Genomic DNA, 26,546 nt, shown 5'->3' on the forward strand with positions numbered 1-26,546 from the left:
ATGCCTTGTTCAGCTTTCTCCCTATATTTCTGTAGCGTCAGGTCAGTCTTAGTTTCAGCTTCAAATGTCTCAGGAGTATCCCATTGTACTGGGGGCTGAGGGAAAGTCAGGGTAGGAGTTTGTCCTACCTGTGGCTCCCGCTAGGGGTGGGCGATATGGCCTAAAATCTATATTGCGATATAATTTTAAGCATGTGCGATATGCGATATATATTGCGATATATTGTTTTCTATATTAGGGGGGGCGTGTTTAAACTTTTTTTACTTTTTATTTAATAACTATTAGTCTCCTTAAGGGCTAGAACGTAGAACCCTTGTCATATTCACCCTAATAGAGCTCTATTAGGGTGAATAGGACTTTACACTCTCCCTGCTGCCCTGTGCTTTGTGCACACAGCAGCAGGGAGCTGATCCCCCTCCCCTAAATGGTGCCATCCACAGATCCCCCCCCTCCCCTAAACGGTGCCACCCACAGATCCCCCCTCCCCTAAACGGTGCCACCCACAGATCCCCCCTCCCCTAAACGGTGCCATCCACAGATCCCCCCTCCCCTAAACGGTGCCATCCACAGATCCCCCCTCCCCTAAACGGTGCCATCCACAGATCCCCCCTCCCCTAAACGGTGCCATCCACAGATCCCCCCTCCCCTAAACGGTGCCATCCACAGATCCCCCCTCCCCTAAACGGTGCCATCCACAGATCCCCCCCTCCCCTAAACGGTGCCATCCACAGATCCCCCCTCCCCTAAACGGTGCCATCCACAGATCCCCCCCCCTCCCCTAAACAGTGCCATCCCCAGATCCCCCCCCTCTCCCCTAAACGGTGCCATCCCCAGATCCCCCCCTCCCCTAAACGGTGCCATCCCCAGATCCCCCCCTCCCCTAAACGGTGCCATCCCCAGATCCCCCCCCTCCCCTAAACGGTGCCATCCCCAGATCCCCCCCTCTCCCCTAAACGGTGCCATCCACAGATCCCCCCTCTCCCCTAAACGGTGCCATCCACAGATCCCCCCCTCTCCCCTAAATGGTGCCATCCCCAGATCCCCCCCCCTCCCCTAAACGGTGCCATCCCCAGATCCCCCCCTACCCTAAACGGTGCCATCCACAGATCCCCCCCCCTACCCTAAACGGTGCCATCCACAGATCCCCCCCCCTCCCCTAAACGGTGCCATCCACAGATCCCCCCCCTCCCCTAAACGGTGCCATCCACAGACCCCCCCCCCCCCTAAACGGTGCCATCCACAGACACCCCCCCCCTAAACGGTGCCATCCACAGATCCCCCCCCCCTAAACGGTGCCATCCACAGATCCCCCCCCCTAAATGGTGCCATCCACAGATCCCCCCCCCCCTAAACGGTGCCATCCACAGATCCCCCCCCCCCCCCCGACGCTCACAGGAATACATTTAAAAACTAATCAGTAACTTTATTCATTGGTGATCTTTACTGTATACCTTACTAGGTCTTAGCTCCGATAACAGCAGGCAGTGCGGGGTGCGGCGCTCACTCACTGACGTCACGCGCCTGCGCCGCCTAGTGGGAGGAGCAGGCGCGTGACGTCAGTAAGTGAGCGCCGCCCGCCCGCACTGCCTGCTGTTACCGGAGCTAAGACCTAGTAAGGTATACAGTAAAGAGATCACCAATTAATAAAGTTAAAGTTACTAATTAGTTTTTAAATGTTCTACTGTCAGCGGCGTGGCCCTGTATAGTCTAACCCCCAGGCAAGCGTCCCTGTCACCATGGGAACGCCTGGGGGTTAGAATATACCATCGGATTGGAGTTTTCACGCGCTCACTGAGATCGTGAAAACTCAATGATTTACTGTCAGTCCCTCCCCTCCTCCTCTTTTGTCATTGGTGGTCAGCGGCAGCCGCGCACAGTGGGGAGGGAGGGACTCTCTCCTTCTCCACTGTGCCCAGTGTGCCGGCTCAGGAGAAGATGGTGCGCGATCATATCGCGGTCCGGCGATATAGGCGATATGCTCAAAATCCATATCGTGGCACAAATTTATATCGCATATCGCCTATATCGCCCACCCCTAGCTCCCGCACTGGTGAAGTTTCTCTTTCAGTCCTGGCTTGCGACCGGGTGGTTACAGGATGGGCTGTTGCACCATAGGAGGGGGCATAGGCAGATGTCATCGGCCCCAAGTCATTGCCCAATAAAACTTCCGCTGGTAAATTGTCCATGATGCCCACATTCACTTGACCCTCCCCTGCACCCCAATTCAAATGTACTCGGTCTGTGGGTACCCGGTATACTGCTCCTCCTGCCACTCGTACAGCCACAGTTTGCCCAGACCTTTTGTGAGCCGGAATAAGACTGCCTTTAACTAGCGTGATGGTGGCGCCAGTATCACATAGTCCTTCCACTGACCGCCCTTCTAATTGTACCTGCTGTCTGTGGTGTTGCTGGTGGTCATCTGATGCTGCGTAGATAGGGTTGGCCTCATGGAGTTGCCCTAGGTATTCCTCTGGAGCAGAGGGTGATGACACACACATGGCACTAGGGTGGCGAGCTGGTACAGCAGTGGTTTGTGGCTTTGGTCGGTTCCAGTAGGGGCGTTCTGTGTTGAGTGGACACTGCCTGGCATAATGTCCTGGTTCGTGGCAGTTGTGACAGGGTCTGGAGCTTGGAAGTTCGTGTAGTACCCGATCTGCGTATTCGTCAGCGAGATGGGCAGCTGTCTTGAGCGTGGTGGGTTGCTTGTCCAACAACCATAGTAATAATTTTGGCTCCAATCCTTTGTAAAAATGTTCTAGCAGAAATAATTGTAACACTTCCTCAGCGGTTACCGCTTGACTGCCCATAATTCAATGATTAGCAGCTCGGTGCAATCGGTTGGCCCATTGTGTGTGTGTATCGCTGCGTTTCTTGGCCATTTCTCTGAACTGCCGGCAATATGTATCAGGTGTCACAGCATACCTTTTTAACAATGCCTCTTTTATCCATATGTATTGGGTAACTTCCTCAGCTGGCATATCCAGGAAAGCATCAGCAGCCCTTCCAGTTAATTTACCCGTAAGCAATGTAATCCAATTGTCGGTTACTTGATGTAGGCCACACAATCTTTCGTAATCTGCCAGGTATTCATCAATCCCCCCCTTAGTCTTTTGAAATTGTTTAAACGCAGCATAATGGATCTTTTTCTTCCCAGGACTAGAGGGGACAATTGTCATTACTGTGGGTACAACAGGGGGCGGTGTCGTATACATACGGTACTCATGGTCCCTCCGATCCTGTATCTCTTTGGCTGCTTCAGTATACAGTGCGGCAATCCTCTCCTCTGAGATATTCGGTCCGTATGTCAGCATACTGTCTTTTACCATTCGGGTGGCCTCATCCTCCCCGGGTGATGATGCCTCTGCCATGGTACAATTCCGGTCCAGCTCGGTTAACTCCGCAATCAGCTCTCTCCTGGGCCGGTTGCTGGCAATTCCTCCACGGCTCTCCAACAAATCTTTTAAGGTAGCCCGTTTCAGCTTGTCAAAAGTACTTTCCATCTGTTCAGCTACTCTCCTGGGAAATAAAGGACCATCCCACCGCTGTGCCACCAATTGTTACGGTTGCCTCAGGCTGGCTGAGGGTTGGACCGCTTAAATGTCCTTGTCGCCGAATTCTAGAGAGCGCTGCTAGGTTCCTTTTAGCAGTCATCCATGCTCCTGTAAGTGTAGATGAAATCCAGAGAGCTCTTACAAGGGCTAGTGATTAATGATGCTCTACAAAACGAGTCAAAGCACGAATTGAGGGTAAGAAGCAGAATCTCTCTTTACTGAGGGCTACCCGCCCGTATTTATGCAGGTCCCCATCTGGTGGACACACCCCTAGGGGGACCAGATGGAAGACTGTGACACAGGACAGATAAACAACAATTCAGGACACACAGACACAATACATCCCCACAATGCATCCTGCTTTCCTCCTCTCTGCCCCGGAGACAACCGAGGAGTAATTCAATTATCTCTCAGGACAAAGGGAGATCGCCACCATACACGTGGGGACAACAGGACAGAAATCACCATTCAAACATATAATGTCACAACCCTTGCAGTAAACATAGACACGTACCCTGGAGACAGCCGAGGAGTAATTCCATTATCTCTCAGGACAAAGGGAAATTGTCACTATACATGTGGGGACAACAGGACAGAAATCACTACTCAAACATACAATGTCATACAGTAAACATAGACATGTAACACATCCCCAGATAGCTCCTGTCTGAGTGCATATTATTAGGTAAATGGCACTCAGACTACACGAATACAGTAGAATCGCCATGGAGCCAAAGTCTTTACTTTCACATAGTCTTTCGTTATCCGAATGAGCTCCATGGCATAGCAATCTGAGGTATCACTGTTCAAATCGGGCAAGTACCAAATGACCCGGCTTTCATGTCCTAAATAACCGAAATACATTGTTGCAACAAAGTATCAGCCAGAGTGTAACTGTAACAGGGGTGAACTGTAAAGTATGTGAAATTCCAAGAACTATTTTAATTTAATTCCAGACCAGATGTATTATTCTACTTATGGGGCATTGTTTCCCCTCGCATTCCCATATATCCAAATATAATATCTAAATATATCTCGTTCTGGGCCTGAAAATCCCCCAATAAGATATTGAATAAGACTCTGCTCCCCGCCTATAAGCCATTGGATCTGGGAGGCCATATAATAACCTTGAAAATAGGAGACTGAGAGACCCCCCCTCTTCTTCTGCGAGCCAAAGATATTTCTGTTTGATCCTGACTCTCTTCCTTCCCCAGATTAGATCATTAATTATTCTTTCCAGAAGGTTAAAAAAGGAGTCCTTGATCCATATTGGGCATACAGTTAAGGCCTCCTGCACACGACCGTTGTGTGCACCCGTGGCCGTTGTGCCGTCTTCCGTTTTTTTTCGCGAACCCATTCACTTTCAATGGGTCCGTGGAAAAATCGGAAAATGCACCGTTTTGCAGCCGCATCCGTGATCCGTGTTTCCTGTCCGTCAAAAAAATATGACCTATCCTATTTTTTTGACGGACAACGGTTAACGGACCCATTCAAGTCAATGGGTCCGTGAAAGAACACGGATGCACACAAGATTGGCATCCGCGTCCGTGATCCGTGGCCGTAGGTTACTTTCATACAGACGGATCCGAAGATCCGTCTGCATAAAAGCTTTTTCAGAGCTGAGTTTTCACTTCGTGAAAACTCAGAACCAACAGTATATTCTAACACAGAGGCGTTCCCATAGTGATGGGGACGCTTCTAGTTAGAATATACTACGAACTGTGTACATGACTGCCCCCTGCTGCCTGGCAGCACCCGATCTTATACAGGGGGCTGTGATCCGCACAATTAACCCCTCAGGTGCTGCACCTGAGGGGTTAATTGTGCATATCATAGCCTTCTATAAGAGATCAGGGGCTGCCAGGCAGGAGGGGGCAGACCCCCCTCCCTCCCCAGTTTTAATTTCATTGGTGGCCAGTGCGGCCCCTCCCTCCCTCTATTGTATTAATTTCATTGGTGGCCAGTGTGCGCCCCCCCCCCCTGACTCCCCCTCTATTGTTTTAATATCATTGGTGGCCAGTGTGCAGCCTCCCCTCTTCCCCCCCCCCGATCATTGGTGGCAGCGGAGAGTTCCTATCGGAGTCCCAGTTTAATCGCTGGGGCTCCGATCGGTAACCATGGCAACCAGGACACTACTGTAGTCCTGGTTGCCATGGTTACTTAGCAATATTAGAAGCATCATACTTACCTGCTGCGCTGTCTGTGACCGGCCAGGAGCTCCTCCTACTGGTAAGTGACAGATCATTAAGCAATGCGCCGCACAGACCTGTCACTTACCAGTAGGAGGAGCTCCCGGCCGGTCACAGACAGCGCAGCAGGTAAGTATGATGCTTCTAATATTGCTAAGTAACCATGGCAACCAGGACTACAGTAGTGTCCTGGTTGCCATGGTTACCGATCGGAGCCCCAGCGATTAAACTGGGACTCCGATCGGAACTCTCCGCTGCCACCAATGATCGGGGGGTGGGGGGGAGAGGGGAGGCCGCACACTGGCCACTAATGATATTAAAACAATAGAGGGGGGGCCGGAGGGGGGTGCACACTGGCCACCAATGATAATACAATAGAGGGAAGGAGGGGGGCCGGGGGGGCCGCACACTGGCCACCAATGATAATACAATAGAGGGAGGGGGGGGCCGCACACTGGCCACCAATGATATTCAAACTGGGGAGGGAGGGGGGTCTGCCCCCTGCTGCCTGGCAGCCCCTGATCTCTTACAGGGGGCTATGATAAGCACAATTAACCCCTTCAGGTGCGGCACCTGAGGGGTTAATTGTGCTGATCACAGCCCCCTGTAAGAGATCAGGTGCTGCCAGGCAGCAGGGGGCAGTCATGTACACAGTTCGTAGGATATTCTAACTTGAAGCGTCCCCATCACCATGGGAACGCCTCTGTGTTAGAATATACTGTCGGATATGAGTTTGACGATCTAACTCAAATCCGATGGTATATTCTAACATAGAGGCGTTCCCATGGTGATGGGGATGCTTCAAGTTAAAATATACCATCGGATTGGAGAAAACTCTGATCCTATGGTATATTAACTCCTGACTTTACATTGAAAGTCAATGGGGGACGGATCCGTTTGCAATTGCACCATATTGTGTCAACATCAAACGGATCCGTCCCCATTGACTTGCATTGTAAGTCAGGACGGATCCGTTTGGCTCCGCACGGCCAGGTGGACACCAAAACAACTTTTTTTTCATGTCCGTGGATCCTCCAAAAATCAAGGAAGAACCACGGACGAAAAAACGGTCACGGATCACGGACCAACGGAACCCCGTTTTGCGGAATGTGAAAAAATACTGTCGTGTGCAGGAGGCCTAATATATATATAGAATTTGAGGGAGTAGGATCATTTTAACCAAGGCGATTCTATCTGCTTGCTGATCGTGAGCTTCTGCCAAACTCTTACTTGATCTTTTACCCAATCAACGGGGAAACATTCAATTTGTTAAAATCCTGTAGCGTTGAGCCTATCTTCATCCCCAAACAGTCAAGTGATTCTGTTGTTTCAATATCCTAATATCTACAACATTATTGAGAACTTGACGATTTAATGGTAGTAATACAGATTACTTCAAAGTCTGAAATAGACCCAAACTTATTATTACCATCATGAGATATGGTAAAGTTCGACAACCTCTTTAAAAAAAAATAAGCACGTCATCTGCGTACATACTTATTTTATCATGGACGTCCTTTCCCCCGAATCCCCTTCTCATCAGATCTTATTTTACACACCAAAGGTTCGATAAAAATAGCAAACGAGGGGAGAAAGGGGGCAACCCTGTCTGGTACCACAGTGTAGTTCAAAGGCATCTGACCATGAGCCATTAATACTTATTCTTGCCATCGGGTGACTATATAAAAGCCGAACCCATTTAATAAAGTTATGTCCCATATTCATCTTATGCATAGTATTCCATAGGTAATTCCACTCCACCCTGTCAAATGCTTTTGCAGCATCTAATGACAGGATGGAGCGGTCCCCCCCCCCCCCCGCCCTACTTGAATATTCACAAGGGCTCTTCGAATATTGGTTTGAGCTTGCCGTTTCGGAATGAACCCAGTTTGATTAGGGTGAATTAATTTTCCTATAACCTTCTTAAGTCTATTAGCAAGAACTTTTGCGCATATTTTGTAGTCCGTGTTTAACAATGATATCGGCCGATATGCCCCAATCTCCTGCTCATCCTTTCCCTTTTTTAAAATAAGAGTAATGACTGCTTCAGATAGAGATGGAGGTAATCTACCTACTAGGAAAGATTCATTTAACACCTTCAAGTAGGAAAGGAAGCACAATCTCCCCATAACGTCTATAAATCTCAAACGGGAGTCCGTCCGAGCCAGGGGAAGAATTTCCCTGAATGGATCTCACAGCCTCAAATAATTCATTCAATTGAATTGGCTGATTCAATGAGGCGTTTTCTTCCTCCGTTAACTCGGGTAATTTGATGTTATCAAAAAATAATTTCAAATGTTTCTCATTCTCTATCTAATCAGATTTATATAGGGAAGAGAAGTATGCTACGAACTCCCACTTGATCTCAGAAAGAGAGGATATACAGTCAGGTCCATAAATATTGGGACATAGACACAATTCTAACATTTTTGGCTCTATACACCACCACAATGGATTTGAAATGAAACGAACAAGATGTGCTTTCTGAAAAAATGTTTTTTATTGCATTTTTCTTCAAAATACAAAAGTACATTAACATACAGAAAATAAATAAAACAAAGAAAAACTGTTAAACAACAGTAAGCTGTTCTAAGAGAGTTCCAGCAATGTGAGCACAAAGTAGAGCATCAACTACTTGGAATGATTGCATGGCTGGAGGCTAACCAAAGTTTCCAATGGGTCTCGTAAGAGAGATAAGAGCAGTTCATATACGCCATCATTTTTAAGATATGTCCCATTAGATATCTGTCTTGCAACGGATGATCCGTTATACCCAGAAAAAGTAACGCTAGTTCAGGGGAAGGTTTCACTCTTCTTCCCAATACAGAGGTAATGAGAGCAAAGCTGTCACTCCAAAAACTTGTAATCTTGGGGCAGGACCATAGGACATGTAAAAGAGATCCCCTGCCTCCACACCCCCTCCAGCAGAAGTGAGACGTTCCCGGATAAATGTGACTCAGTCTATCCGGAGTTAAATACCATCTTAACATGGTTTTGATAGCTGCCTCGTAGTGTGAAACACATATGAAAGTTCTGGGGATAAAAGAAAGTGAGGAGGACCAGTTTGGGTTGGTGAATTCCTGGCCTAATTCTTTTTCCCAGGATAGAAATGGAGCTGATTTCACAAATTCCTGTTTGAAATTAAGCGCAGCATATATAGGCCGCAGGCCAGACGTGGCGTGGGATGGTGTGTTCCAAAGGTCAAAAACCTCTTTACATGCATACACCCGAAACGGGTCCTTAGAGTTTAGCAAGTGGCGTATTCTAAGATATTTATAAAATTCTCTATGTGAAATGGAATACTGCGTAGTCAAGGAGGAGAATTGTTTCAAGTGGGGGCCGTCAAAGAGAGACGATATTGAGGAAAGTCCACTGAACTGCCATTCAGTTAAATCTAGGTCAGGGACGTAGACGGCTAGTGTCTCTAAGGGAGCGAAGCTCTTAGTCGAGAATTCCACCTTGGCGGCTCTGGAGTGAAATGTCCTCCACACAGAAACCGAGGAGGAGGGGAAACTTGGTAGAGATCCCAAAGAGAGTGAGGGGTCGAGAGCTGCCATAAGCAAAGCTTTCAAATTACGTTTCGGAGTCGTAACCGTCTCAATATGAATCCAGTGATGTGCTAGGTCTCCTCGCCACCACTCCCTCAGGGAACCCACTTGTGAGGCTAAGTAATAATCGTATATGTTGGGCAGGCCAGACCACCAGCTTTCCTGAACTTGTTCAATAATTTGCCTGCAATACGTGGTCTTTTGGGTGACCAGAGGTAAGTATTAAGTAGTTTATTAACTCGATGAAAAAATTATGTTGGGAGAGAAATGGGCACCGTTCTAAATACGTACAGAATTTTTGGGAGGGTCACCATCTGAAAGGTCGCTATGCAGCCTACCCACGAAATTTAGTGTTTGCTAAACTGAAGCAGATCCTTTCCTACTGTATCTAGCAGGGGGAGGTAATTAAGTTTATATAAGAGCTTGGTGCTTCTGGCCACTTTAGTCCCTAAATACTGTACCCCCTCAGCCTGCCAATCTAGTTGGAATGTAGAATGCAGGTCTGATAGAGGACGGGCTCTAACGTTAATAGGTAGCGCTTGAGATTTCTTCTCATTAACTTTATAGTAGGAGTAGGTGCTGTATTGCTGAATTATATCCATAACTGCGGGCAGAGTGGATGTCGGGGAGCTGAGTGTCAATATGACATAGTCAGCATATAAGGATAGTTTATGTGCTCTACCTACAATTTCAACCCCCTTCACCTCCTCCGCTTTGCGAATAGCCTGTGCTAATAGTTCAATGGAGATGATAAATATGAGAGGGAAGAGGGGGCATCCTTGGCGGGTACCATTTGTTATCGTAAATGGTGATGATAAAGCGCTATTTACATATACACTAGCCGAGGGATTGCTATAAAGAGCCTTTACAGCTCCAAGGAATGGGCCACACAGTCCCATAGTTTGTAACACCGAGAAGGCGAAGGACCAATTAATACAGTCAAACGCCTTCTCAGCATCCAGGGTAACCAGCAGCGCTTCCACGCCCGATCTCTCTATATAATCCACTATGTTCAGAACCCTTCTCGCGTTTCCGTTAATTTGTCGTCCTTTAATAAACCCAGATTGGTCACAATCTATTAAGGAGGGAAGAACCGGGGCTAATTGAGCAGCTAAGGCCTTTGCGTAAATTTTTAGGTCCGTGTTTAGCAGTGAAATGGGTCTAAAATTTTGCGGGACATCAGGCGTCTTTCCCGGTTTCGGGATGGTGACAATAACTGCCGAGAGCATTTCAGACGGAAAGGATCCATTTGAGAAACCTTCCTGTAGGGCGTCTTTCATATATGGAAGGAGAATATCGTGAAATGTCTTATAATAAGTATTTGAGAGGCTGTCGGGTCCCGGGGCTTAATGGTTGGGAACGGAGGTTATGATTTTCTGAAGTTCAGTAGAGGAGAATGGACAGCACAACCCTTCTAGTTGGTCAGCTGCAATCCGCGGTAGATTGAGAGTGTTTTATGCGCATTCCACAAGGACATAGGACAGGAGACTGAACCGACATTATGCTGGAAAAGTCCTTTTTATATGTCGGGTGAGACAAGAGAAAATCGCTATAGCGCCAGAGGCAAGGGCTTGGAGTCGTAAACGATTCCTGTATTGACATCGTAATGGCTGCGTCGTCACCACTTAATCAGGCCAATGGAAGATTCTGACGCTAACGGAAGAAATGATCTAGAGACCAGAAAAAGGTCGATGCGGGAGTAAGAGTTGTGCGCATTACAGAAGTAAGTGTAATCCCGTTCAAGCGGGTGATGGATGCGCCAAACATCAAACACCTCTTTCGCATGCGCCCAATTTCTAAGGCTATCAACCCTGTGTCTAGAGGGATGGTAGCTATCCAGGTCAGACATAGGAGGAAGATTATAATCGCCACACAAAATCAAAAGTCCCTGCTTAATTTTCTCTACTTTTTTAAGAAGTTTGTTCAGAAAACTGACCTGATTTGTGTTAGGAGCATATAGCGCTACAATAGTGTATCGAACATTATTAATGATGCAGGCAAGAATAATATATCGACCCACTTCATCGATAATGCACTTATTCTAGATTCTCTAAAAGCTAAGAGTACACCCCTCTGCTTTTTAGCATAATGTGAGTGAATTATGACCAGGAATTTAGGGTGGTGGATTCTACCTTTTGTCTTTTTCTAGGTAATGGGTCTCCTGGGCACACACAATATCCCCTTGGAGGTCTAAGGCCTCCTGCCATAGAAAGGCCCTTTTTGAAGGGATATTTAATCCCCGTACATTTAAAGGGCTTCTGTCACCCCACTAAAGTGATTTTTTTTTTTTTGGGCTAGTTAAATTAGTTATATTGCGATCTATGAAAATATAATGGTGTTACTTACTTTGATCCAGCAGTTTCTTCCAAAAACAAAGTTTTATAATATGTAAATTCGGTCTCTACCAGCAAGTAGGGCGGCTACTTGCTGGTAGCTGCTTTAGAAAACCGCCCCCTCGTCGTGTTGATTGACAGGTCCAGCCGGGATCTCCTCCTCCAGCCAGCCCTGTCGGCATTTCAAAAATCGCGCGCCTGTGTTCATTCGGCGCAGGCGCTCTGACATGAGGAGGCTCGTCTCCTCAGCACTCCCTCAGTGCGCCTGCACCGATGACGTCTTCTATTTCGGTGATGTCATCGGCGCAGGCGCACTGAGGGAGTTCTGAGGAGACGAGCCTCCTCATCTCAGAGCGCCTGCGCCGAATGAACACAGGCGCACGATTTTTGAAATGCCGACAGGGCTGGCCGGAGGAGGAGATACCGGCTGGCCCTGTCAATCAACACCACGAGGGGGCGGTTTTCTAAAGCAGCTACCAGCAAAGCAAGTAGCCGCCCTACTTGCTTGTAGAGACCGAATTTACATATTATAAAACTTCGTTTTTGGAAGAAACTGCTGGATCAAAGTAAGTAACACCATTATATTTTCATAGATCGCAATATAACTAATTTAACTAGCCCAAAAAAAAAAAATCACTTTAGTGGGGTGACAGAAGCCCTTTAAAGAAACAAACTTAACCATTGGTAAAAATTAACAATGCTTAAGCTGGAGTATACATGTGATTCAATGTAAGTATTGCGGGTCAACCAAGAAAAGGAGCCATAATCACCATCTCCTTTAGCAGGTGCCGGTAATTGAGAGCACAGAACAGCAATCTGAAACATAAAACAAGAATAGCATAGAACAAACATATAACTGAGCAGCGCACTTAGCTGCTGCGAGAGAATGGGTGTAGTCCACGCTAAAATGGCGCAGGAGGTAACAGTGATGTTAAGCATCAGAAATAGAACATCACTGCAGGAGACATCGCTCTCTGAGGTGAGGAATTCATTGGGGAGTTAGTACTCTGGGAGCCATGGAGGGACGCAGGGGAAGTGGGAGCTGACTCCTACTTCGACCGAGACCGGCAGCCAGAGAAGTCCAGCTTCCCCTGCTGCTGTCTGGAACGCTTGCCCCTGGTCATCATTCGTTGTGACGAGGATGGTTCAGACCCGGGTGGCAGGCTGTAAGGAGGGCTGTGCAGGCTATTTCGTCGCTGGGGTGCTGGAGCTCTGGAATCAAGTTGCCATTAGCTTCGGCTGCTTAGCCACGCCCCTCAAGATGTGCTTTAACTGCAGACTGTCAGCTTTAATTTGAGGGTATTTACATCCAAATCAGGTGAACGGTGTAGGAATTACAACAGTTTGCATATGTGCCTCCCACTTGTTAAGGGACCAAAAGTAATGGGACAGAATAATAATCACAACTCAAACTTTCACTTTTTAATACTTGGTTGCAAGACATAGACATCACCAGACACTGGGTTTCATCCCTGGTGATGCTCTGCCAGGCCTCTACTGCAACTGTCTTCAGTTCCTGCTTGTTCTTGGGGCATTTTCCCTTCAGTTTTGTCTTCAGCAAATGAAATGCATGCTCAATCGGATTCAGGTCAGGTGATTGACTTGGCCATTGCATAACATTCCACTTCTTTCCCTTAAAAAACTCTTTGGTTGCTTTTGTCCATCTGCACTGTGAAGCGCCATCCAATGAGTTCTGAAGCATTTGGCTGAATATGAGCAGATAATATTGCCCGAAACACTTCAGAATTCATCCTGCTGCTTTTGTCAGCAGTCACATCATCAATAAATACAAGAGAACCAGTTCCATTGGCAGCCATACATGCCCACGGCATGACACTACCACCACCATGCTTCACTGATGAGGTGGTATGCTTAGGATCATGAGCAGTTCCTTTCCTTCTCCATACTCTTCTCTTACCATCACTCTGGTACAAGTTGATCTTGGTCTCATCTGTCCATAGGATGTTGTTCCAGAACTGTGAAGGCTTTTTTAGATGTCTTTTGGCAAACTCTAATCTGGCCTTCCAGTTTTTGAGTCTCACCAATGGTTTACATCTTGTGGTGAACCCTCTGTATTCACTCTGGTGAAGCCTTCTCTTGATTGTTGACACACATACACCTACCTCCTGGAGAGTGTTCTTGATCTGGCCAACTGTTGTGAAGGGTGTTTTCTTCACCAGGGAAAGAATTCTTCGGTCATCCACCACAGTTGTTTTCCGTGGTCTTCCGGGTCTTTTGGTGTTGCTGAGCTTACCGTTGCGTTCCTTCTTTTTTAGAGTGTTCCAAACAGTTGTTTTGGCCACGCCTAATGTTTTTGCTATCTCTCTGATTGTTTTTTTTTGTTTTTTTTTCAGCCTAATGATAACTTGCTTCACTGATAGTGACGGCTCTTTGGATCTCATCTTGAGAGTTGACAGCAACAGATTCCTAATGCAAATAGCACACTTAAAATTAACTCTGGACCTTTTATCTGCTCATTGAAATTGGGATAATGAGGGAATAACACACACCTGGCCATGGAACAGCTGAGAAGCCAATTGTCCCATTACTTTTGGTCCCTTAACAAGTGGGAGGCACATATGCAAACTGTTGTAATTCCTACACCGTTCACCTGATTTGGATGTAAATACCCTCAAATTAAGGGTCCAGTCACACGTCCGTAAGTGTCTTGCGAATCCGCAAAACACGGACACCTGCAATGTGCGAGCCGCAATTTGTGGACCGCACATCACAGACACTATAATAGAAAATGCCTTTTCTGGTCCGCAGTTGTGGACAAGAATAGGACATGTTCTATTTTTTTCAGGAACGGAATTGCGGATCCCGAAAAAAACGGTTCCCAAAAAAACTGATGCGGATCCCGGAAATGCGGATTCGCATCCGTTCCAGCCCCATTGAAAGTGAATAGGTCCGCAAATTGCGGAACGAATGCGGACCCAAATTACGGACGTGTGAATGGACCCTAAAGCTGACAGTCTGCAGTTAAAGGGAATCTGTCACTAGCATATTAGCAAAAAAAAAAAATGTAATGAATCCATGTGTAATAAAGTACCTTATTTCCATATGTCTTGTTCTTTTTATTCTGTCTTGTCATTTCTTCAAAAAAAACAACACTTTTTATGATATTCAAATGAAGCTGTAAGGAGCCCAGAGGGGCGTTATTCTTTGTCCACGGTGCCCAGGAACGCCCTTCTGAAGTGCTGTGCCCGCCTAAATTTGAAAACTAAGAACTCCTCCAAGATCGCCTAAATCGCCTCCCAGAGGCGAGGCTAAGAGGCTAAACACCCCCGATCCTCCTCTCGCCCGCATCCGAAATCCCACGCAGGCGCAGTGCCGGCGATTGCCTGCGCGATGATAAGACGACTGAGGGCAACTGCTTCAACAGCGTCACTGGGCATGCGCCGATCCCAGATGGCTGAGGAAACAGCGAACACGTCACTGGGATCGGCGCATGCCCAGTGACGCTGTTGAAGCTGTTGCCCTCAGTCGTCTTATCATCGCGCAGGCAATCGCCAGCACTGTGCCTGCGTGGGATTTCGGATGCGGGCGAGAGGAGGATCGGGGGTGTTTGCCGCAGAGCGCGGCGCTGGGGGGGGGAGCACTTAGCCTCCCCTCTCTCTGGGAGGCGATTTAGGCGATCTTGGAGGAGTTCTTAGTTTTCAAATTTAGGCAGGCACGGCACTTCAGAGAGGCGTTCCTGGGCCCCGTGGACAAAGAATAACGCCCCTCTGGGCTCCTTACAGCTTCATTTGAATATCATAAAAAGCAAGAAATGACAAGACACAGAATAAAAAGAACAAGACATACGGAAATAAGGTACTTTATTACACATGGATTCATAAATTTCTTTTTTTGCTAATATGCTAGTGACAGATTCCCTGTAAAGCACATCTTGTTAGTTTCATTTCAAATCCATTGTGGTGGTGTATAGAGCCAAAAGATTTTGAATTGTGTCGATGTCCCAATATTTATGGACCTGACTGTATGTCCATTTCTCAATCTAATACTCTTGATCTTATTGTTACCCTTTTGATTTTGAACTATAAAGGCTAAAAGTCGTCCAGGTTTTCCTGCCTGGCAGAATTATTTCTGACCAGAGAAGAAGACCCTATGCTGGGCCTTTTCTGTAAGATAGTCTTTATAGTCCTCTTTTGCTTTATTCAATTTTAATTGGACTTCTGCGATATTGTTGTTAGTGATATCCACTTGTAATGCTATTACCTTCTCTTCAGGCAGTTTCTCATTTTTAGCGAATTCGGATTTAGTTCTCTTTATTTTAACTATGTATATTCCTCCCAGGAACGCTTTTAAAGCGTCCCACACGTAGTAAATATGGGTGGAACAAATATTTAGCTACCAGAACTCTTTAATCTCTTTAGTTATATTTTCTTGCTCTTTAACAAAGTTCATCCAATGTGGATTCAGTCTAAATCTCCTCAACTTCTGAATGGCATCCCTCTCTTTAACCATCAGTAAAATAGGAGAATGGTCAGAAATACTATGAGCTTCGTATTTCATTCGATATATTATATCAAGGAGCTCCGGACTATATAATAGTGTTGGCCCTCCTAGATTAACCTTTTTTTCAGATGAGGCGGAGACTCTATCTTTCTCTGGGTTCATAACATTATTAAAATCCCCCATAACTAGAATCGGACACCTGGCCTTATAACTTACGAAATCGGCCAGGCAAGACATAACATATAGAGAGAAGGGTGGAGGTATGTATACAAAAGCAAGGATGCAGACCATCCCATTCCGTCGGCAATGTAAAAATACAAATCTTCTTTATCAATCCTCTGACCTAGTGGAACCTAATCTACCCCCTTGTGCACGTATACACTTACTCCACAGGAGTTGGCTAAGAAGCAAGAATGATATTCATGTTGAGCCCATTTCTTTTTCATAAAGTCCACCTTCTCTGGGGACACGTGTGTTTCTATAAGGCCCACTATTGCGGGCAAATGTTTGATAACAAGGTCAAAAACAATGGTCCTTTTAATTCTATCCCCCAAGCCACATACGTTCCACGCAATAACTCGGTGTGGGATAACCTCTACTTAGTCAATCAAGTGCTCCATGACTATTCTAGCAGCCATTTCAAATGCATTCCATTTATGGTGGCTCCCGAGACAATGTACACCCACGCCCTGGTCCATAAGGTAGAACAGCCTCACAAACCTCTTACAATCCACTCCCCTTCCCCCGCACTACGCCCCAATGTAACACATAATAGACCTCTTCAAGTGCCTATCCCCTTATGGTCAACCCATTCCAAGACCTCTTCAGATCTTACAAAGAAGTGCGCCTGGTCCTGATATATTATTCTCAGTTTAGTGGGATATATTATAGAATATTTAATCTTTGCGGAATACAATCTTTTCTTTAACTCTTTGAACTCTCTTCGATTATTCTGCGTTTACCTTGAGAAATCAGGATAAATCTCTATTCTATTGCCATTGTACTCTAAGGCTCCATTCACACGTCTGCAACGTGTTTTGCGGATCCACGGAGCCGCGGATCCGCAAAACACGGAAAGCGGCAATGTGCGTTCCGCATTTTGCCGGCACTAATAAAATATGCCTTTTCTTGTCTGCAATTGCGGACAAGAATAGGACATGTTCTATTTTTTTGCGGAACGGAAGTGCGGACCCGGAAGTGCGGATCCGCAATTCCGTGTCCTGGCAGCACATCGTGCTGCCCCATAGGAATTTATGGGTCCGCAATTCCGTTCCGCAAAATGCGGAACGAAATTGCGGACGTGTGAATGGAGCCTAAGACCTGCAGGTCTCTCTGTCTTCTCATTACTAGATCTCTATCCTTTGAGCACAGCATCCTTACCAAACGTACTTTAGGTGGGCTCCCATTTGTTCATCCCCCCCCCCCTCCTCCCTGGTATCTTGTGTGCCCTCTCAACTGCATACGATGGAGATAGATATTCGGAGCCGAATACCTCTATCAACCACTTTTGGATAAATCCTGCCGGATTCCTTTTTTCGGCCCCTTCTGGAAAGCCCACAAAGCGGAGGTTTGATCTGCGAGACCTATCCTCTAGCTCCGTGAGCTTCTCCCGAAGTGCTTTTCTATCTACATCAATTACGTCCACTCTAGTATTTATTCTGTCTACCTCCTTCTTCATATCTCTAGCAGATACCTGTAAATCTTTAACCTTTATCTTATTCATCTCCTCTTTAATCAAGGAAAGATCAGATTTATTGGAGGCAATATTTTCTGTCAGATCTCCTAAGGATTGATTGGACTGATGTACAGCATCTAAAATGTCAATCAAATAAATCCTATCCTCCATCCGCTCTTTTTTTCTTGGACTTCTCCCCTCTTTCCCAGGAGTCCTCTACTGTCTGCGGATCTCCACCATCAACCCTTATATCTTTATTCCCCTTCTGCGCCATATCACTGAGCGAGAAATATTTCCTCTTTAAAACATAACGTTTAATTATTATTAATATTATTATTATTAAAATCCCACTTAAATTGCATTAATACAACAACAAAAATAGGTAATTTTGCCTAGGATTAGTGTAATCGAATCAAGTTGTAGATATATCGCCACCATGTGGTTACTCACGGTATTGTTGACCAAGGGCAAATATTTGCATCGACAGGAGTACAAGTCCCCAAATATATGATGGTTTCTCCTTGATGATCAATGGATACAGAGTGAATACCGTCTTGTTGGACTTAGCTGCAAGCCCTCATCTAATGGCAGGATCATCTTTTCCAGCGCCACCGAGCATGACGAATATGGTCCCCTGATGAACCTCTTCATTTCAAAGGGGAAACGCGTCGAGATGAAAAGCTTTTTAATTTTTGCCTAGGATTACCACCATCAGTCATAAGTCTCTTACCTCGACACTTAACTTTTTGTTGTACCAAGCTGTGGGATCACTAACATCAACACCTGTCAGCCTCCACTATTTTGGAACTTGGCAGGTAGGGATATCACAATAGGAAACAGCCACGAGAAGTGGGGCCGCCCCTTTCGGAGCGATCACTCCGCTTGTAGGCAGGGCAAGCATAGCCAGTAGGGATAGTTTCCCACACTGCCTATCAGCGGACTTGTACACAGTTTGAATAAAAACTGTTAAATTAGTCCCGTCTCCCTGAAATACAATCAAGACTCTTCAGGAGCAATAAAGTCCGACAAGACGATATTCACTCTGTATCCATTGATCATCAATGAGAAACCATCATATATTTGGGGACTTGTACTCCTGTCGATGCAAATATTTGCCCTTGGTTAACAATACCGCGAGTAACCACATGGTGGTGATATATGTACAACTTGATTTGATTACACTAATCCTAGGCAAAATTATCTATTTTTGTTGTTGTATTAATGCAATTTAAGTGGGATTTTTAATAATAATAATAATAATAATAATAATAATAATGAAACGTTATGTTTTAAAGGGGAAATATTTCTTGCTCAGTGATATAGCTCCTTGATAAACCCCTACAGGTATCCTTTATTGTGTCAGTGATTTGCCCTTCTGCGCCATCCTAGTTTTATGTTGGGGGGATTTCAGATATTTATCCATCTTTGTTATCGGGCTATTCCCTCCGGCCCCTTTAGGAGAGACCGTCCCCAGAGATTTCCTATTTTGTGTCTTGGGTGGCATAATAGTTTTTTTTTGTTATTTTATTTATTTTTTTATAATAATAAATAACTGGATAAATCAGTGAGTGTGGTACTTATTCATAGAAAGGCGGCAACATATAAACCCTTGGCCTGAAGAGGAGCTTCGGGTCAAGCGATATATCTCAACCCAACATCTCCAACCCTACGAAGTTAAAATTATTAACAGATTACACCATTTATAAGATATAAATGTGCCATGTCAAATTAATCACATATGATTAGTGAGCAGGATACTTCACGTGGCGTTATTATATGAGAGTCCCAAGTGCAATAGAGTTTTATAGACTCCTGATGATGGAGTGATCCCAAGGGGTGTATCTGTATACTCAGGAACCAGGAGAGACAGTCAGATAGCTCCAAAATACGTTAATGTCACCAGGCAGTCATATCTGTCACAGCAGAATACCCTGAGGTCTCAGAGGGTACGATCAAAGTCAGACAAGCCCGAAACAGACGTAAGTACAAACGAGGAGCAACCTTGAGCTCCAAGTATCTCCGCACGGGGATCCAGCCTGCTCCCTCACTGGAGCACGACCCAAACTCCTCCACCCTTGATAGGCCGTCTGTCCCCACGTCCAGCCGGGACTCCCGATACGGAACTGACCTTGAGAAGGAGTGCGAGGAGATACAGGGTAAGGGGAGCCAATTATGAGCTGCGCTCAAAAAGCAAAGCCAAGGCACAGTACTCACGCGCCCCCGAACAGCTCACTAGCCAAACAATCAGGAAACCACGTGCTTCATCTGAAGGAGTTGAAGATCACTCATCCCGACTCTGAGCAGGCGGGAACAGGAGGTTCACCGGAGTACTACAGCTTCTTCCACACGGTGAGCTTTAGATCCAAACCACCGAGACGGGGGATCCTCCCTGGTCATAAGGTGGCATTCACTTCCAGCCCGGTAAGCAGCTTGAGAGGTCCTCCACAAAAACACAATAGATCTCCTTTTTTTCCGTGGGTTTTCTTTGGTTACTCCGGTTTTCTCCCACACTCCAAAGACATATTGATAGTGAACTTAGATTGTGAGCCCAATTGGGGGCAGCTTGATGCTAATGTCTGCAAAGCGCTGCGGAATATAGTGCATAATTATCATTGTCGGAACTGTGACTAATACTGGATTTACATGGCCCGATGTTCGGGCCAACAATTGGCATGTCTATAGGTCCTTCAGATCACCCCATGAACAAGCAAAGCTATTGTCCATCAGGTGAAATAATTGTTCATGCGGAAACCTAAATTGTTTCTGGGCAGCAGATCGATCGTGCTGTGTAAACGGCAATCTGCTGCCAAGAAACAATGCAACTGTATGACGACGAGCGATACTGTGGAGGAGATCGCTGCATGTAAATTCAGTGGTTTCCTCCAATAATGAGCAGGCATTTATCTGTAAGGAACGCTTCCTTCCTGACAATCACCTGCTCATCAGTGCAGTGTAAATGCGTCTTAAGTCATGCTGCAGTTTACAATGCATGTTCATGGTGACAGTTTTTCTTTAAAGAAGCACCCCACTTTTTTGTTATTGTGGCTCCAGTTTGTAAAATAGACAAGGGAGAAGATAGTACACTGACCTACTGACCGCTTTATCCTTGCATAAAACAACTCCATTCCCAGCGCTGCAGGATCATGTGACCTGTAGCCTGACCGCAGACTGGACTGTTATAGCCTCTGCTGTGTCAATCGGAAGTAAGATTCTTTATGCAAGTCTTTGAGACTCACATCAAGGCTCTCATAGACTTGCATAGAGAATCTTACTTCTGATTGACACAGCAGATGTTGTGGTGGTCCGATCGTCAGACTACAGGTCACATGAAAAAAAGAGAAATGGACCTCCCTGCGCTCCCTTAGTTTAGATGTGTAAATATCAACCCAGATGGGATGATACCGCAGCTAGAATGTCCTGGGAAGGAGCTGTTGTCCTCCTTGAGGTAAGGTAAGAGTAAAGGTCAATGTGTCACCCGTGGGTGATACTGGACATAAGCGCAGGAAATACAATCTAAGCGGCTACTGATGCTGGGTGAGAGGGCTGGCTAAAGTTGTATTCATATGCCTCCAACTTTAGCGGTTTCATTTGACACCGTCCTATTGAGACAACCGGTGGACGCTACACTTTGCCTGCACATTGTCCCCCCCCCCCCCCCCCCTTCTTTGTCGCGTCCCCAGTCTATCCAGCCCTCTCACCCACCATCAGTAGCCGCTTAGATTGTATTTCCTGCTCTTATGTCCAGTATCACCCACGGGTGACACATTGACCTTTACTCTTACAGGTCACATGACCCTGGAGCACCAGGAAAGAAAAGAATAAAGCAGCAGGTAAAGTCCTTTACTGTACTACCGTGTCCTTTGTCTGGGTTTCAAATGGGTTCCCCTAATAAAAAAGAAAAAAAAAGAAAACAAACCAATAAAAGAGTGCTTTAGTTTTGTGGTAGCTTTACTACCTTTTTATAGGGCAAGTCCATCCATTCATCCTTTCTGCCTAAAGTGAGACAGACTATTACACGGATAAACCTTTTGTTCTTGTTATTCAGGAAGTATAATCCTTTCTCTCGCTGTTTTTGTGTATTATAGTATGATATTTTATTTTTAATTCCAGATTATGAGAGGATTGAACTGCAAACAGCACTGTTTGTTGGAAAGTCCTACTGGGAGCGGGAAAAGTTTGGCATTATTGTGTTCTGCACTCGCATGGCAGCAGTCTCAGTATGGTAAGTAACCACATTTATACTTTATTTTATAAATCATAACCCACATTTATTATTCAGTTTACACTGGTTGTGGAGTAAATAGCCAGGGCTGTGGAGTCTCTAAGCGGTGAGCGCTGCTGCCTCCTCACAGCTCACCAAGCACAGAGCCACATATTGTACAGCAGATGTGCTTGATATTGCAGCTCAGCCCCATTTACTTTAATGGGACTGAGCTGTGCCATGGCCACGTGACCAATGAACCTAACATCACTGGCCTAGAGTAAGCTGTGAGAAGGCTGCGGTGCTCACTGGAGTGCCGTGGCCTTCTCAACAGCTGATGAGCAGGTGTCAGACTCCCACCGATCAGATACTAATGACCTATCCAGAGGATATGTCATCAGTATAAAAAAGTCGTAAAACCCCCTTTAACATTTCTAAACTTTTCTTATTAACTTTAACGTTAATACACAATATTAGTAACAGATATTTTTTTTTAAGCTAGAATTGGTACATTTCTTCTGACTTGAACTCCACCAAAAACTAGCCACGACTCTGACTTCACAGCCCTGTAAACAGGACAATTTGTTTAAAGGGAACCTGTCACCTGGATTTTGGGTATAGAGCTGAGGACATGGGTTGCTAGATGGCCGCTAGCACATCTGCAATATCCAGTCCCCATAGCTCTGTGTGCTTTTATTGTGTGATATGAAAATGAGGCAAATAAGAAGCCCAAGGAGCTGTTACTAACGTTTCCGAAGCCCAGCCATGCCCACTGTGAAGGAGCCCAGCACCGCCCCGCATCCTCCGAATCTCCTCCTTGTTCCCCGACGTCACAAAGCTAGAGCGCCGTAATCTCGCCATGCGCGAGCTGGCGCATGCGCAGTATCGGCATAGTGTTCCTTTCCTGTGCTGGCATCAGCCTCAGGGAACGAACTGCGCATGCGCTAGCTCGCACATCACGAGATTACGGTGCTCTAGCTTTGTGACGTCGGGAAGCAAGGAGGAGATTCGGAGGATGCGGGGCGCTGCTGGGCTCCTTCACAGTGGACTCCTCTCAGGGACAGCACTCATCTCAGGTTAATTTGCATATCTATCAAATCGTTTTTTTGACACAATAAAAGCACACAGAGCTATGGGGACTGGATATTGCGGATGTGCTAGCGGCCATCTAGCAACCCATGTCCTCAGCTCTATACCCAAAATCCAGGTTCCCTTTAAGGTTCATAGACCATTTGTGCAATTTTTTTGTGACTTAAACTCTGTTGCAAAAATGTTCAATTGCAAAGATATATGGCTGCTCATAGCAGGTGTTCAGAAAATCCCCCAAAACATAAAAAAGCCCTTAACAAACTATGATGTCATATATTAATCAGATCTCCAGTTTTTCAAAGAAAATCTGCAGCAATAAGTTTGTATCAAGTATTGCACCCCAGTTTTTCTGTGTAGCTCTGTCACATCTACAACAACATCAACACGAGAGTTGCAAAAAATCCAACACTGTTGGACTTTTTGACACATGCAAATTTTGCCATCATAGACCGCAGAGTATGTCGCATGCGACTGGAGTTTGCCTGTGACAAGTCGCACAAATGTTTTTGTCGATGCAACTTTTTAATGACATGCTGTTCCACGTAACTACGTAGTCTAGTAGTCACCTCTATTGTGCTCCCCTCGCTGAGAGCGTTTTGCACTCGTGTGAGAAAAATCACGCATGTTTGGTACCCAAACCTGAACTTCTTCACAGAAGTTTGGGCTTGGGATCGGTCTTCTGTAGATTGTATTATTTTCCCTTATAACATGGTTATAAGGGAAAATAATAGCATTCTGAATACAGAATGCATAGTAAAATAGCGCTGGAGGGGTAAAAAAAAAAATAATTAAAGGGGTTCTGCACTTTCATTTAACTGATGATATATCCTCTGGATAGATCATCAGCTTCTGATCGCGGGGGTCCGACACCCGGGACCCCCGCCGATCAGCTGTTTGAGAAGGCAGCGGCACTCCAGCAGCACCGCGGCCTTCTCACTGTTTACCGCCGGGCCGCCTGCCCACTGACGTCACGACTAGTATCAATTAGCGTGGGTGCGGCTAAGCTCCATTCAAGTGAACAGAGCTTAGCCGCGCCCGCGCTAGTTGATACTAGTCGTGACGTCAGTGGGCCGGCGGTAAACAGTGAGAAGGCCGCGCCGCTGCTGGAGCGCCGCTGCCTTCTCAAACAGCTGATCGGCGGGGGTCCCGGGTGTCGGACCCCCGCGATCAGAAGCTGATGATCTATCCAGAGGATATATCATCAGTTAAATGAAAGTGCAGAACCCCTTTAAACTCGCCTTAGTCCACTTGATCGCGCAGCCCGGCTTCTCTTCTGTCTCCTTCTTTGCTGATTGCAGGAAAAGGACCTGTGGTGACGTCACTCCGGTCATCACATGGTCCATCGCATGATCCATCACCATGGTAAAAGATCATGTAATGGATCATGTGATGACCGGAGTGACGTCACCACAGGTCCTTTTCCTGCAATCAGCAAAGAAGGAGACAGAAGAGAAGCCGGGCTAAGGTGAGTTTAATTATTATTTTTTTTTTTTTAACCCCTCCAGCCCTATTTTACTATGCATTCTGTATTCAGAATGCTATTATTTTCCCTTATAACCATGTTATAAGGGAAAATAATAATGATCGGGTCTCCATCCCGATCGTCTCCTAGCAACCGTGCGTGTAAATTGCACCGCATCCGCACTTGCTTGCGATTTTCACGCAACCCCATTCATTTCTATGGGGCCTGCGTTACGTGAAAAACGCACAAAGAGGAGCATGCTGCGATTTTTACACAACGCACAAGTGATGCGTGAAAATCACTGCTCTTGTGCACAGCCCCATAGAAATGAATGGGTCATGATTCAGTGCGGGTGCAATGCGTTCAACTCACGCATCCCATCCGTGGCGGAATACTCGCCCGTGTGAAAGGGGCCTTATATTACTGACATGCCAAACCTCGCAGCGCGCACCAGCCCTTTGAGTGAAATGATTAAGCTAAGACCCATGGCCCATGTCCCCAACTTTTTTCCCATGACTGCCATGTTTCTTTTCTATATGTAACAGAAAAGAAACCTGCCAGTCATGGGGAGAGTGGGCCCACGAGTCTCATCGGACTAATCTCCCTTGCAGCGGGTCTGTCAATATACCACGCTGCCCTCATTTCAGCAGGTCTATCACTATACTAGGCTGCCCTCAGAGATGTCAGCATAGTAGCGGAGGTAACAGGTTTCCCTATTGATTTTCGGGAGGTTTGTACACTTGGATCTGCACAACATGTCTACCACTTAGAAGGAGAACTGTAATGTGCATTATTATTCTCCCCATGAAAGTCAAAACTTTGTGGGGCCCTAGAGATACAAGTCTCATGAGGCTTATCTATTAGCTTAGCACACCTAGACACTGGGTTTCTTCTAGGCAAACCTGCTCCAACTCCTTCAAGTTAGATGGGCTATGTTGGTGTACAGCGGTGTTCAAGTCATACCATACCATATATTCTAAGTTGGATTGAGGTCTGGGCATTAACAAAATGAGTGAAAGAAAAAGGAACCATCCTTTGGCTTCAAAACACCATCAGTTCTTCTATGTACACCTGCATACAGTTTTTGAAGGAACTAGGCAGGAAGGTTGTTCCAAATATCGTGTAGGACTAACCACAGATCTTCTGTGGATATAGGCTTGCTCAAATCCTTCTGTCTTTTCATATAATCCCAGGCAGACACGATGATGTTGAGATCAGGGCTCTGTGGGGACCATATCATTACTTCTAGGACTCCTTGTTCTTCATTAGGGCTCATGCACACAAACTTAATTTTTTGTCCGTGTCCCTTCTGTTTTTTTTGCGACCCGTATGCAGAACCATTCATGTCAATGGCATTCCATTCCTGTATGTCCGCATGGCCGTTCCACAAAAAAGATAGAACATGCCCTATTCTTGTCCGTTTTGCGGATACAGATAGGCATTGTTACAATGGATCCGCTAAAAAAACTAACGGATGTAATACGGATGTCACACGGACATCATACGTATTTTTTGTGGATCCGTGTTTTGCGGACCGCAAAATAGATAGGGTCGTGTGCATGAGCTTCAGAATAAATTTGGAGCCAATGAGACGCCTCTCTGATGGTATTGCATGATGGATTATGTATGTTCCTGTATTTCTCAGCATTGAGAAATAGATAAATAAAATAGATAAAGATAAACTATCAACACTTCTATTTTTGAAAGTATTCTTACTTACAGCATTTTCCCCACACCAGCCCAAGACTTTGGTACAGTACTGTAAATGTATATAAAATAGATACATCTAAATACTGATAATGCAATATCACAGTCATGGTGATCTACTTGTGCCTGATTCATGCTTCAGAAATGCAGTTTTTTTTTTTTCCTTACATAAAACAACTTAAATATCAGGGCCGGTGAAATTTGGGTCTCTTGATCTGGGAATGTGGTTTCCTGTATTAAAGGCAAGATATGTGTTGTCATAGTTTTTTTTTTGTTTTCCTATTTTCTAAGTTTTACTAGGGAAGTTACATGTGTGACATTTTATAAGAG

At 45.8% G+C, this 26,546-nt stretch overlaps 1 protein-coding gene across 2 annotated transcripts in view; it reads left to right on the forward strand.

Annotated features, from left to right (window-relative positions):
- Positions 1-26,546, forward strand: part of BRIP1 (BRCA1 interacting helicase 1) — a 357,704-nt gene that overhangs the window by 11,983 nt on the left and 319,175 nt on the right. For both annotated transcript variants that reach the window (XM_040424676.1, XM_040424677.1), the window contains exon 3: positions 21,868-21,979. In XM_040424676.1, coding sequence (XP_040280610.1) covers positions 21,868-21,979 — 112 coding nt within the window. The remainder of the gene's footprint in view (positions 1-21,867; positions 21,980-26,546) is intronic.

This window comes from Bufo bufo, chromosome 3 (assembly GCF_905171765.1).
Source record: "Bufo bufo chromosome 3, aBufBuf1.1, whole genome shotgun sequence".
NCBI classification, from domain to species: domain Eukaryota; kingdom Metazoa; phylum Chordata; class Amphibia; order Anura; family Bufonidae; genus Bufo; species Bufo bufo.